We start from the raw sequence: 13764 nt of genomic DNA, 5'->3' as shown, positions 1-13764 counted from the left end.
AGTGCCCAAGAGCCGCCTCCAGATTTCAGCGGCCGCAGGGTCAGTACCCAAGAGCCTCCTCCAGATTTTAGCAGCTACAGGGTCAGTACCCAAGAGCCTCCTCCAGATTTTAGCAGCTTCAAGGTCAGTACCCAAGAGCCTCTTCCATATTTCAGCAGCCGTAGGGTCAGTACCCAAGAGCCCTTGCAAATTATCTACGGCCGTTGGGCCAATGCCAGAGACACACAATCCATTACCTGCACTTCCCACTTCAGCACCAGAGCTAATTCAACAGCTTCCCAAATGCGCCAACTCAGTATACAAAGGTCTCATCCCCTGGCCAAAATAGAATCTGTTACTTGCCAAGACTACTCAACAACGCAGACTCCCTGCTTAAGTATAAGAAGCTCCGTGTCCCAAACTCGGTCCAGTGTCAATGTCCCGCCGTCAATCACCCACAGCCCTGAAGCCAGTATCGAAAGCATCAAGTCAGCTTTTTGGGACTCCAAGGACAATGTAAAAGAATGTGTGCACAGCTCCCAATTCAACCAAAGCACTCCAGATGACATCCACAATTTCTCACTGGGCAACTCCATCAGGACCAGCTCTGGCTGGTGAGAGACAGGGCCTAGGCAATAGGTCAAGTCCCAGGTTAGCATTCCAGGGGAGGGGCAGCAGTCTAAGGTCAGAGACCAGAAGCACGGCTGGCATATCAGAAACCAGAGGTGTGACTGGGCTCAGCCAAACCTAAGGCTGGTACTGGTGGGGCATGGCATGAAGGTGAGACCTGTGAGATACAGGGCATGGAGGATAGACGTCGGGTGGATAGAGCCTCAAGGGTGGACGTGGGCTGGCGTGGCTGGATTCAGTGCTGACACTGGTGGTGGCAATCTGCTGCAGGTCTCAGAAGTATAGCCGCCTATCACTGCTGTCCATAAACTGGTGGCTGCTGCACGAGGCCAAGAAGATCAGCCGCCAGGTGAGCCTAGTGCTGAACCTGAGCAGCTTGGTGCTCATTGGCCTCATCTCCCTGGGCCAGCCCTGGATCCATTTCCAGGTGCCACTGACATCCTCGTGGGACCCTGCTGGCTTCCAGACCATCCCCATCACCACCATCTTGTTTGTGCGGTGCCCTGACATCTCCTGCATGCATGAGTACGACCAGAATGCTTGTAAGGCCTGCCCTGTGCTCATCACTCTTGGGACTCATCTCCTCTTTATCCCAGGGACCCCTTCTCCCGTCATGAAATTATTTCTCCCTTCCCTGGAATAATCTCCATAGGCTCTAAGAATGGTCCTCGCTGCCTTGGGATGATCCTCATGGCCCTGAGGTGTTCCCCATAGCTCTAGGATGGTCCTCACTGCTCAGGGTAGTCCTCAGAACTCTAGGATGGTCCTCACTCTCCTGAAATAATCCTCACTACCCACCGCAGTACCAAGAATCTGTCCTCATCAACCCAGAGGTATCTCCTCAATGGTAAAGGTATCAGCCTCAATATCCCTTCTCTAGAGCCCAATTTTAGTGTTCTTAAAATGAGAGTAAATAATTTGCAAGGGAGGGGGCTTGGGAATATTCCCAGACTAAATGATTACCCTCTCCCCCATGCTCAAAGCCTGAGAGCCAGTTTTGATGTTCTTGATTCTCTTCCTTCTCCAGACTTGCTGGACCTTTCCTGGGCCTTCCTCCTCTTCTCCAGCATCGCCAGCCTCTGCCTCTGTTTTGGCCTAATAGGCACCATCTTCTTAACCAACTTTTACCTGCCCATGCTGGACTTCTTCTTCTTCATCACCAGCATCCTAGCAGGCATGGCACTAAGATCCCTCCTTCAGGAACCAAGATGAGGAGTACCACACCCAGGGCCAATCATGAAACCCAGTCCCATCCCCACCTCACTCTAGTCCTATCCCCATCCTTGTTTTCATCCACAACCCCAATTATATCTCCTCCCAATGCTCCAACCCATCCCAATAAAAAATGCCAACTTCTAACCCAACCACAACTCCAGCCCCAAAAGCAGCCTCAAACTTAACTTCTGTCTCCATCAACACATCTCAAATTTGTCTCCATCTCCTCCCCAATGTCCATCCCCATCACTGCACCATCCCAAATCTATCTACTTTACAACTTCCAAACTTACCTTCCCCAACCTCTTTAAAGATCTCAACACCCACCCCATGCCCAATCCTCAACATTTGTTTCCGATTCAACCCAACCTATCACCTGTGAACTTCACTCTCAAATCCATCCTCTTACCCATATGCAGTCCATTCCCATCCCAACCACAGATCCTCCCCAATAGCAGCCTCAACCTCCATTTCCATCCTTATCACTCAGTCTCAACCTCTTCCCAACACTCAACCCCATCTCCAGTTTCACCCCCATCCCAAACCCTGTCCACCACTACCAGTTCTGTGATACTCTTCAAGTACTTCATCTCTCCAAGTCAATTTTTTCATCAATAGGATGGGACTAACACTTCCTACCAAGTAAGGGTTGAGGTAGAAAATATTGGTACTTGACAATAGCTATTTAAGTTTGCACAAGTCCTTACCATGATAATCCTCCCACACCACCCAAATAACTCAAAATTGATAACTGATATTCTGATGTGAATAGTTTGGTCCCCATTTGCATTCCAAATCATATACTTTTTAAAAATACTGATTGATTGATTGATTTTCAAGCCATCAGGTCCAGGACTCAAAGACTCGAATCACAATTGGCCATGTGGGAATTCAGTGTCTTAACACCATGCCACCTGCTTGCCCCAAACCATACTTTCAAAAGGGAGGATATTTTGGGGCCAGCTAGCTAGGACTCCCACATAGCCGACAACAATTTGAGTCCTGAACTGGCAGCTTGAAAATCACACTGGGCATAAATGAGTGCATGCCCAAAATCTTGAGAGGAAAATGGAGAAGGGATTGAGACATGGCCACATGCTTTGGAGAGTGATTTCTTTCTTTCTTTTTTTGGAGAGGTTTTCACTATAGGGCATGTGCACTCACCAGAAAGACAGAGACAGAGAGACAGAAAGTGAGAAATCACCCCCCAGAGGGGATGGTCACATCGCAATCCCTTCTCCTCCATTCTCCTCTCGAGATCTTGGGCATGCACGCACACGTGCCGGCGTGAGTTTTAAGCCACCGGGTCCGGGACGCGAACCGCGGTTGACTACGTGGGAGTCCAGCGACATAGCCATTATGCTAACTGCTGGTTCCCAGGGAGAGTGATTTCTCATTTCTCTTTCTCTCTCTCCAGCAAACATACACACCCTATAACAAAAACCTAAAAAATAAATAAATAAAAGGGAGGATATTTTAATTTGGAAATGAAGGATATTGTCCTCCTGTCCCTTGTAGTCCTTGATCACAACTTTCAGTTGCATCAGAAAGCATTCCTGAAGAGTGACAGGAAGTAAGGCCAAAAGTAGAGAACACTCAGCTTCCAGTTTCCTTGTCGGTAACTGATATTTAGTTTGTCTATTAGATCTTCCAGATGTCTAAACATAAAGGTCCAAACTGAGAAAACTCCACAGTTCTAAACTATCTAGACAGGACATTTTCCTGTAAGAAAAGAATTTCTGTCCAGCCCCCCTTTATTTTCTTTATTTTTTAATATGCCAGGGGGCACATGTGCTGGCTGGAGAGAAAGTGAAAAAGCACCTCCATGGAGGATGGTCACACTGCAATCTCTTCTATTTCTCCTTCCTTTCAGGATTTTGGGCATGCATGCACACACACCATGTTTCTCAAGCTACTGAGTCCAGGACTCAAACTGCACAGTCAGCCAAATGGGATCCAGCCACCTTAACCACCATGCAACGGGCTGTCCCCTCCTTAAATAAACAGGAAACACCTCCTATATGTATGTGTAATAACATGAGAAAAAATTACCCATTACTCTCTTTTCTTTATTCATGATAGAGCACATACATGTGAGCATGAGAAAGAGGGAGAGGGAGGAGGAGTGACAGAGAGAGAAACACCTTCCACAGGGTCTGGTCATACAAAGACCCCTTCCTCCAGCCCTATGGAAACTCCACACACATGCACAGCATGTTTCGGGCTGACTGGACTGGGGATTTGAACCATGGTCATCACATGAGACCCAGCTTCACTTGAGCAGCATATTACCACTGTGCCTCAGGTCAGCCCACTCAATACTCTGCTGTTAAAGAAATAAGTCTTTCTTTTTTCACAAGTTATCTTTAATTCATGACATTTCAAAATACCAGAATGATCAAGTTGTTTGTCCATTGCTTCAGAAGCCCAAAGTTACGATCCAATATAATGATAATAATCCTATCCCAAGGGATTTTCTGTGTGCCAGTAAATGGGCCAATCTCCATGATGCTTCACAGTAGCCCAGGGAAACGGGTCTTCTGATTATGCTCCACTACAAATGAGGAAACTGAGGCTTGGAGAGATGGAGTGTCTGCCCTAAGGTGAGAGGCAGAAGCAGGACACGAGCCCTGGTCAGATGGCCGGAAGTCTGAGTTTAGACACTATCACTGCCTAGTTTAGGACTAAGTTGTGCACTTCCAATGTCCTCTAGCATGGCATTGTCAGAAACCTGTTTTCCTGCTTGTGGGCAGAGGCAGAGGGTCTGGGGAAGATAAAGGGGAGAAATAATGAGCAACAGTCAACCATAAGACTATCAGCAGACTCTCACACACCTGATTCCTGGCCTCCTAACACCTGTGCTCATACAGGGACCAGCATCGTACTGAGTATCCTGTTCTACCTGCTACAGGCCCATGAATACCTGCAGGAAGGCATGACCTACCAGCTGGGGAGAAGCTTCTACCTGGCATGGACTGGTGTCTTCCTCTTCCTGATGACTGGTCTGGGCTGGGATGGGGCCGAGTTTGGGTTCAGGGCTGCAGCCAGGCACCATGTGGGATAGAGTCTGGGATGGGGACAGGGCTGCAGACATGGCTAGGTAGAACGGCACTGAAGTGAGAGAAGGGGTTGTGGATGTACATGGGGCAAGATGGGGGGATGGGATTCAGTTTGAGTTTGGAAATAGGTTGAGAACAGAGTAGATCATGGAGTTGACGCAGTGCAGGGATGGATTTGGAGAGCGGAGGGTGCGATAGAATTAGGGGTGGGTTTAGGAAGAGGTTTGGGATGACGGGTTTGGGGATGGTTTTAGACAGGGTAGGGCATGCAGTTGGGTTTGGGAACAGGACTGGAATCTGGGTTGGGCTAGTGAATTCTCTCTTACCCCCTCTGCCTTCTTCCTCTCCCCAGGTCTCTTGTCCTACCTGAACTACATGAATTTCTGGTCGATCTGGCTTACCAGGTCATTTGGATTTAGGACAAAGGAATGTGTCCGCCGGCCTGCTTCCATGGCTCTCCATCAAGCACCTCGTGATCCTACTCGCCCCAAGAGTCTCCTTTGACCACCTCAACCCAGATTAATAACTGATATTTTAAAATAAACTGTACTTTCTGCCCAGAGTATTTTCTTTTATTAGTTCAGTATCTTGAAAGTGTTCTGTGGAACTCCCATCCCTCTCTGGGGCCAGCCCTGGACTCTCTAGGGGTAGAGGGATACATAAGGGAAAGAACTCAGATTTTTGTAAAAACCTCAATGCATAAGTTCAGCAGTCTAGGCCAATGGTCTCTGGCAAACAGATGATGTTCAATCATTTGTTGAACAGGTCATTCTCAAGCCCTTTGGACTTTATCCTTTTTTTCTTAATAGATTTTTGTGATAGGACACATACACTTACTAGAAAGAGAGACAGACAGCAAGAAATCCTCCTCTGGTGGGGGGATGGCCATGCCACAATCCCTTCTCCTCCGTTCTCCTCTCAGGATTTTGGCCATGCGCACACTGATGCCTGGCATGAGTTTTAAGCCACCAAGTCCGGGACTCAAACCAGAGTTGATTATGTGGGAGTCCAGTGATGTAACCATTATGCCATCTGCTAGTTCCTGGACTTTGGCTCGAGTCCTGGACCTGGTGGCTTGCTTTCTCACTTTCCCTTTCTCTCTGTGTCTCTCTCTGGTCAAATTAAAATAAATGAATGAATAAATAAAATTATTTTTAAAAAATTTATCCCTCCTGAGATAAATGTCCCAGTACCCATACTTGACCTCTTACCCTTAATAACAGCTCTTACCACCAGCCACCCCTACTCCTCCAGAAAGCCCCCTAAACAGTCAACCATAAGACTATCAGCAGACTCTCACACACCTGATTCCTGGCCTCCTAACACCTGTGCTCATACAGGGACCAGCATCGTACTGAGTATCCTGTTCTACCTGCTACAGGCCCATGAATACCTGCAGGAAGGCATGACCTACCAGCTGGGGAGAAGCTTCTACCTGGCATGGACTGGTGTCTTCCTCTTCCTGATGACTGGTCTGGGCTGGGATGGGGCTGAGTTTGGGTTCAGGGCTGCAGCCAGGCACCATGTGGGATAGAGTCTGGGATGGGGACAGGGCTGCAGACATGGCTAGGTAGAACGGCACTGAAGTGAGAGAAGGGGTTGTGGATGTACATGGGGCAAGATGGGGGGATGGGATTCAGTTTGAGTTTGGAAATAGGTTGAGAACAGAGTAGATCATGGAGTTGACGCAGTGCAGGGATGGATTTGGAGAGCGGAGGGTGCGATAGAATTAGGGGTGGGTTTAGGAAGAGGTTTGGGATGACGGGTTTGGGGATGGTTTTAGACAGGGTAGGGCATGCAGTTGGGTTTGGGAACAGGACTGGAATCTGGGTTGGGCTAGTGAATTCTCTCTTACCCCCTCTGCCTTCTTCCTCTCCCCAGGTCTCTTGTCCTACCTGAACTACATGAATTTCTGGTCGATCTGGCTTACCAGGTCATTTGGATTTAGGACAAAGGAATGTGTCCGCCGGCCTGCTTCCATGGCTCTCCATCAAGCACCTCGTGATCCTACTCGCCCCAAGAGTCTCCTTTGACCACCTCAACCCAGATTAATAACTGATATTTTAAAATAAACTGTACTTTCTGCCCAGAGTATTTTCTTTTATTAGTTCAGTATCTTGAAAGTGTTCTGTGGAACTCCCATCCCTCTCTGGGGCCAGCCCTGGACTCTCTAGGGGTAGAGGGATACATAAGGGAAAGAACTCAGATTTTTGTAAAAACCTCAATGCATAAGTTCAGCAGTCTAGGCCAATGGTCTCTGGCAAACAGATGATGTTCAATCATTTGTTGAACAGGTCATTCTCAAGCCCTTTGGACTTTATCCTTTTTTTCTTAATAGATTTTTGTGATAGGACACATACACTTACTAGAAAGAGAGACAGACAGCAAGAAATCCTCCTCTGGTGGGGGGATGGCCATGCCACAATCCCTTCTCCTCCGTTCTCCTCTCAGGATTTTGGCCATGCGCACACTGATGCCTGGCATGAGTTTTAAGCCACCAAGTCCGGGACTCAAACCAGAGTTGATTATGTGGGAGTCCAGTGATGTAACCATTATGCCATCTGCTAGTTCCTGGACTTTGGCTCGAGTCCTGGACCTGGTGGCTTGCTTTCTCACTTTCCCTTTCTCTCTGTGTCTCTCTCTGGTCAAATTAAAATAAATGAATGAATAAATAAAATTATTTTTAAAAAATTTATCCCTCCTGAGATAAATGTCCCAGTACCCATACTTGACCTCTTACCCTTAATAACAGCTCTTACCACCAGCCACCCCTACTCCTCCAGAAAGCCCCCTAAGGCTGTCCTGTGCAATGCCTTTGACAACGATTTGGGACTAACAGTCATTTGTTGAAAAGGGCAAGGTTGAGGGGCCGGCAGGTGGCACAGTGGTTAAGGTATTGGACTCCCACATGGCTGACCACGGTTGGAGTCCCAGACCTAGAGGCTTGAAACATGCCAGACACATATACACTCAAAATCTCAAGAAGATAACAGAGAAAATGGATTGTGGCATGGCATTCCCCCACGGAGAGCAGAGAAAATGGATTGTGGCATGGCATTCCCCAAGGGGAATGATTTCTCACTCCCCCTCTCACCATTTCCCACTCTCTGTATCCAGTGAGCACACATACCCCATGGCAAAATCTAAATAAAAATAGATAGTTTAAAAAGGGGGGGAGAAAATGGGGAGGCAATGTCATAAGATGGGAGAGCGCTGAGCTATGCATTGTGTAAAATCCTTGGTCCTTTGGGTCCAGATCACTACAATTAGAGCCCTGTCCCTAGGCAAAATAAAGTTACAACTACAATAAAAGTAGGTAGAAAAGAGAATAGAAAAGCAAGATTTTAGAAAAATACACCCAAAAGACTTTTGGGCAGGTAAGTTGCTAGGCAGAAACTGCTTTGGAACTGGTGAGGTGCTATTTTTATTACCAGAGGTGGTGATAAATATTTAACAGTGGGAGGTCTGTCATACTATCTGTGTTAGAAGTCCTGGGCTTTCTCCTGCACGTACCGTACGGCAGCTCTCACAGGTGAAGAATTTGAGGGATTTGATTACCTAACTGCTGCCCAGTGTGAGCCATGATAATAGGAGCTTCCTAATTAGGATGAACTGCCCAATTAATTTACTGCCCCAGTGGGAATCAGGATGTTGACCAAAACGTCTGGTTGGGTCTTTCTGTATTCAAGAGGAATGATAAGAGGGAAGTTTACAATCACCCTACATGTCTTCCTCAGGTACCAAGGAAGAAAAATGGTATTTACTTCACCTTTCCAGCGCCAGGAGCTGGGTGGGAAGAAGGCATTTTCATGGTGGGTTTGGTTGTAACTCTTTTTTTTTTTTTGGAGAGCTTTTTCACTATAGGGTGTGTGGGCTCACCAGACAGAGAGAAATCACCCCCCAGGGGGGATGGTCACGCCGCAATCCCTTCTCCATTCTCCTCTCAGGATCTTGGGCACGCACGCACACGCGCCCGGCGTGAGTTTTAAGCCACTGGGTCCAGGACGCGAACAGCGGTCGACTACGTGGGAGTCCAGCAACATAGCCATTACGCTAACTGCTGGTTCCCTGGTTGTAACTCTTGATAAGTTGTGATTAACGTGACAGGTGTCCTGCTGCTATTTCCTTAGGGCAGCCTGCTCATTACTAAGCTACCTGCCTATCACAGCAAGACTGAAATCCAAGCACAATGTTCTATCATTGCCCAGGTTACCTTGCATTGTCTTGGATCCCATCTATCTCCCTTTCACACAGTAGTCAGGCTGCCAAGTTTTGAGTTCAGGCTCTGCCACTTGTTAGCTCTACAACCTGTAGTGAGGTGTTAAATCTACTGGGGTCTCAGTTTTCACATCTCTAAAATGGGGATAAAGATCGTATTTTAAGATCATGTTTTAGGGACCAGCAGTTGGCATGATGGCTATGTGGCTGGACTCCCATGTAGTCGACCGCGATTTGAGTTCCGGACACAGTGGCTTAAACTCACGCCAGGTGCGTGTGCGTGCATGCCCAAGATCCCAAGAGGAGAATGGAGGAGAAGGGATTGCAGTGTGGCCATCCCTTCTGGAGGGGGATTTCTCACTTTCTGTCTCTGTGTCTCTTTCTGGTGAGTGCACGCACCCTACAGCAAAAACCTCTCCAAAAAAACAACAACAACAACAACACAGATGGAGAAGCAACTATGTGCCAGGCACCAGATTTATAGGCATGTCCTTATCTTCACCAAAGTGACATTTCAGCACGGAGGCAAAAATACATCCATAAACAAATAGGTAATATGCTAGGAGTAAGCACTATGAAGAAAAATAAAGGAGATAAGATGAGGCTGGGAAGAAGGGCAGCTGACTCTAAGAGTGGAGGTAGGAGAACTCCGCTAGGATGGTATCTGAGAAGACCCAGGACCAAGAAAGGTAAGAGCCATGTGGATTGGAGAAGAGTTCTGGGCAGAGAGGACAATAAGGACAGAAGTCTTGAAGCAGAAATGTACTTTGGTTCCAGAAACACCAGGAAGGCCAAGGGGGAGAGAAGCAGGAGACAAGACTAGAGTGAGAACTGAGACCAGATCAGTGGGTGCCTGGTCGGCCACAGTGAGGACTTTGTTACTCTGGAGTGCAGAGTCAGTGACAGAAATGTCTTATCTCCTCAAGAGAGGAATTTAGATCACTTCCTTTTACTTCAGATATCAAGATTCATGGAAGGAGTCTCCTAGCTAGAAGAAAACAACCCAAATGACCAGGGGGCCAGCTAAACAAAGTATGTCCTATTTACACAATGGAACAGTTTTGTCACTAATGAATAATTCCGTGTGTACCCCATGTGTGGATACCACTCAGGGACAAACTGAAGTGAAATCACATTTAATCATGATGTGTGGGGGGGAATGAGACATGAAATAAAAAGCCACACCAAATTGTTGACAGCCACAAACTCCCAGGTTTGGAGCAGTTTTATTTTTTATTTTGAACACAATTTTCAGCAGGTGGCATGGTGGTTATGACACTGGACTCCCACATGGTGGACTGCTGTTCAAACCCCAGACCCAGCGGCCTGAAAATCATGCCAGTGCAGAGCCAGCAGGTGGAGTGATGATTAAGGTACTGGACTCTCACATGGACACCTGCAGTTTTGAGTCCCAGATCCCGCAGCTTGTAACACACAGGCACATGGCCTCCAAATATTGTGGTGCAAGATACAGTAAAAATCAAGACCACCAGAAAAATTAGAATTTTAGGCGCCTTTATTCTTGGCCAGAGACTGCCACCCTCCTGCCACACACAGGTAGCATGAGGATGACAGCCCCCATGGGCAGTTTTGCGAAATATTTAACCATAAAAACTGCAAGGGAATGTTACTTTTTGGGAGGAAGGTCTGTAAGGGTAGGGGTAAGGGATTTGCAAGGAAGGTCTGCAAGGGTTGTTACATTCTCTTTGCAAGCAGTTTACAGAAGCAGAACGTTTGGGTTATAACCACATCCTTCATTTTAATATTGTTCTGGGGCCTAGGTGAGGCCTGTGAGGTGTATCTTAGCCTAACATACACCATTTTCCTGCAGTACAGTCTATCACAGTGCATGGGTGCCCAGAATCTTGAAAGGAGAATGGAGAAGGTGACGCAGGAACATGGAGGCACAGGCGTCATTGGATTCACACTGGCAGTGAGACACAGGTTCTTGTCCCACACTCAGGAAGAAATTAGTGTCACAGACACAGGGTAGGTATAGCAAAACAGGGAATTTATTAAAGGAGGGGGAAGGAAAAACAGAGCTCCCAAGAGGGGAGGTGTCCCGGAAAATGGGTTGCCCAGGAAGAACTGTAACCAGGAGTTTTTATTTGGGTCAGGAAGGGCCTTGTCCTGACTTGTTCTAGGTGGGGCTTGTGCATGCATTTTCCTTCTGGTGGGAAAGGCGCATGCTGGATGGGTCCAATTATTTTCCTAATTTGAGTGGGTACCAAATCAGGAGATTCTTTGTCTAGATAGAAGCTTTGGGTACCAAATCAGGAGATTCTTTGTCTAGATAGAAGCTTTGGGGCATGAAAACCACTTTCTTCTTCCTGGAATGTGGTGGGACCTGGAAAAAAGGCTTTGTTTTGGGACCAGCAGTTAGCGTAATGGCTATGTTGCTGGACTCCCTTGTAATCCAGTTCCAGACCTGGCGGCTTAAACTCCCACTGGGCGTGTATGCATGTGTGCCCAAGATCCCGAGAGGAGAATGGAGGAGAAGGGATTGCGGCGTGACCATCCCCCCTGGGGGATGATTTCTCACTTTCTGTCTCTCTCTGTCTTTTTGGCAAGTGCACGTGCCCTTATCAAAAACCTCTCCAAAAAAATACCTTTGTTTTTAGGTCTAAGTCATGCTACCTAGTTCAGTCACTGAGCTATCACTGCCTCCATCTCAAAACTTAGCCATTTTTGTGATTCCATTTTGTGTCTATGCCCTAACTATATTTTTAGGGTCCTTGTCTCCTACCTCAAAAGGACTGAGGTGTGCCATCCCTGCTGTAGGGTGATTTCTCATTTTCTCTCACTCCATCACTCTGTTTCTTCGCCAACGCATGTGCCCTAAAGACAACACATCACCCATCACCCCCACCCAAAAAAAAATGTCATTCCAAGAGCATGAGAGTATGTGCCCAAAATCCTGAGGAGATAATGGAGAAGGGATTTTGGAGTGGCCATCTGGGGCGGGGGTAATTTCTCACTTTCCCTCTCTGTGTCTGGTGAGCACAGGTGCTTCATGGCAAAACCTAAAACAAAAACAATTGCATAGTTATGCCATTTGAATGACACTCCAGAGATCTCCAACCCTACCAAGAACCCAGCACCCCGGCCTTAGACTATCTAAACTGTTATAGTCTAATCAGTGAGAAATAAAAGGACATCCAGACACTGCCAAATTTATTGGAGTTTATTGATTAAGCCGGCCTCATGGGGTGGGGGGGGAGGCTCTTGTCTCTTAAAACCCCTGCCCCAAGTGGAAGGAGAAAGGTGCTTATAAAGGCAAAGATCACAAGTTGTCCCCCACCCCCCATGATCACAAGGATTGTTGATCACAAGGACAAGGTGTGGTGGGCTTGGAAGGGCAGAGGGTAGATTTTACAAAAGCAAAAGTGCATTACAGAAGCAGAACAAACAGGTAAGCAGGTTAATCATTCCTAAGAGTATGTTCTGTCCCTGCCTAAACACAATGACATCTCAATGGTCTCTGTGGCTCCGGGTGACTGGAGATTGTATCTTAAGGCAACTAGGAAGAGGGGGGTCTAAAGACAACAGTGTTCACCACTGTGCTCTTCCACAAAAAGGAGAAGGCAAGTGTCTTTTACTTTATTTTTATTTTTATTTTTGAGAGGGTTTTGCTATAGGGCTCATGCACTACAGAGACAGACAGAGAGAGAAAGCAAGAAATCACCCCCCAGGGGAGATGGCCACGTCACAATCCCTTCTCTTCCATTCTCCTCTCAGGATCTTGGGCATGAATGCACATGGCGGCACGTGTGGCCGGTGTGAGTTAATGCCACCAGGTCCAGGACTCGAACCCTGTTGACAGGGGAGTCCAGCAACATAGCCATTATGCCAACTGCTGGTCCCGAGAAGGCAAGTTTCTAGTCATAGGAATTTAACAGGTTATAATGGAGGCGCTCCTCCAAGATGAAGTCTCACCTGCTTCAAAACCAGGGTGAGCCCTAAATCCAGTTCTTCCTCGGTACAGGGATCAGGGCCCCTGGCCTCCTCCTCCTCCCTCAGACCCAGGAGTGAAGCATGAGCACCTCCATTTTGTATTATATGCTTCTCTCATCTCTATACTAGAAACCTGCTTCCTTCTTCTGCCTAGAGTAATAAAGATCCCACTGAAACCTCCCATCCTAAGATGTCCTATGGATAGGTAGTCACAGACCCTTTGCCCTGAGCAACGGAGCCCATTAAAATTCCACTGTGTTTAGGCAAAGACTGGAAAGTGCCCACACTGAGTCCACAGAAATAATTAACCTGCTCACTCTGGCTTCCGTAAACCCGCTTTGGTAATAATACCCCTCTCTCTATCACCCCTCCTCTATTTCCACTGCTCTCACCATATCAACGCGGAAAAGAATGTGAGTTTTGTCTTCATAAGGTCCCTTCTCCCTACACTCAGGGCTGCAGGGTCTCTGAGAACCGTGAGTCCTCCCGCAGTTACCTGCAATAAGGACTCCTATTACCTGGCTATGACTGGAGAGCCTCATTTCTGCCGATAAAAACGGAACTGGAGTTCAGTGTCCCAGCTCCTCCTCCCTCAGAGCCGTGGCTCAGCCCCCCAGCTCCTCCCTCAGAGCCGGAAGTCCGCGCCCCCAGGCCTCCTCCCTCAGACCCGGCGGTCCGGGCTCCCGCGTCCGGCCCCCGCCTCTCGCCC

The 13764-nt window shown here is 47.6% G+C and overlaps 1 protein-coding gene and 1 long non-coding RNA gene across 5 annotated transcripts in view; one reads left to right on the top strand and one right to left on the bottom strand.

Annotated features, from left to right (window-relative positions):
- The window catches only part of LOC102488047 (outer dense fiber protein 4), a 6523-nt gene extending 1083 nt beyond the window's left edge, over positions 1-5440 (top strand). The window contains exons 2-6 of one of the 4 annotated variants that reach the window (XM_006144665.1): positions 441-593; positions 880-1151; positions 1637-1783; positions 4695-4802; positions 5236-5440. In XM_006144665.1, the coding sequence (XP_006144727.1) occupies positions 441-593; positions 880-1151; positions 1637-1783; positions 4695-4802; positions 5236-5387 (832 nt within the window). In that variant the 3' untranslated portion in view covers positions 5388-5440. Of the gene's footprint in view, positions 1-440; positions 594-879; positions 1152-1636; positions 2467-4694; positions 4827-5235 lie in introns of those variants that run through there. The other 3 variants (XM_006144664.1, XM_006144666.3, XR_001370108.2) reach the window with 3 other exon arrangements.
- Positions 5441-11365: 5925 nt separating this feature from the next.
- On the bottom strand, positions 11366-13750 carry LOC106734505 (uncharacterized). Its single transcript, XR_001370107.2, has 4 exons — positions 13448-13750; positions 12080-12124; positions 11848-11939; positions 11366-11448 (listed from the first exon to the last, which is right to left on the bottom strand). It is a non-coding gene; the product is annotated as an uncharacterized LOC106734505 (long non-coding RNA).
- Between the last annotated feature and the right edge of the window lie 14 nt (positions 13751-13764).

The sequence above is a fragment of the Tupaia chinensis genome, unplaced genomic scaffold (assembly GCF_000334495.1).
Source record: "Tupaia chinensis unplaced genomic scaffold, TupChi_1.0 Scaffold000129_1, whole genome shotgun sequence".
Taxonomy (NCBI): domain Eukaryota; kingdom Metazoa; phylum Chordata; class Mammalia; order Scandentia; family Tupaiidae; genus Tupaia; species Tupaia belangeri.
This window is presented reverse-complemented; position numbering and strand designations above follow the sequence as displayed.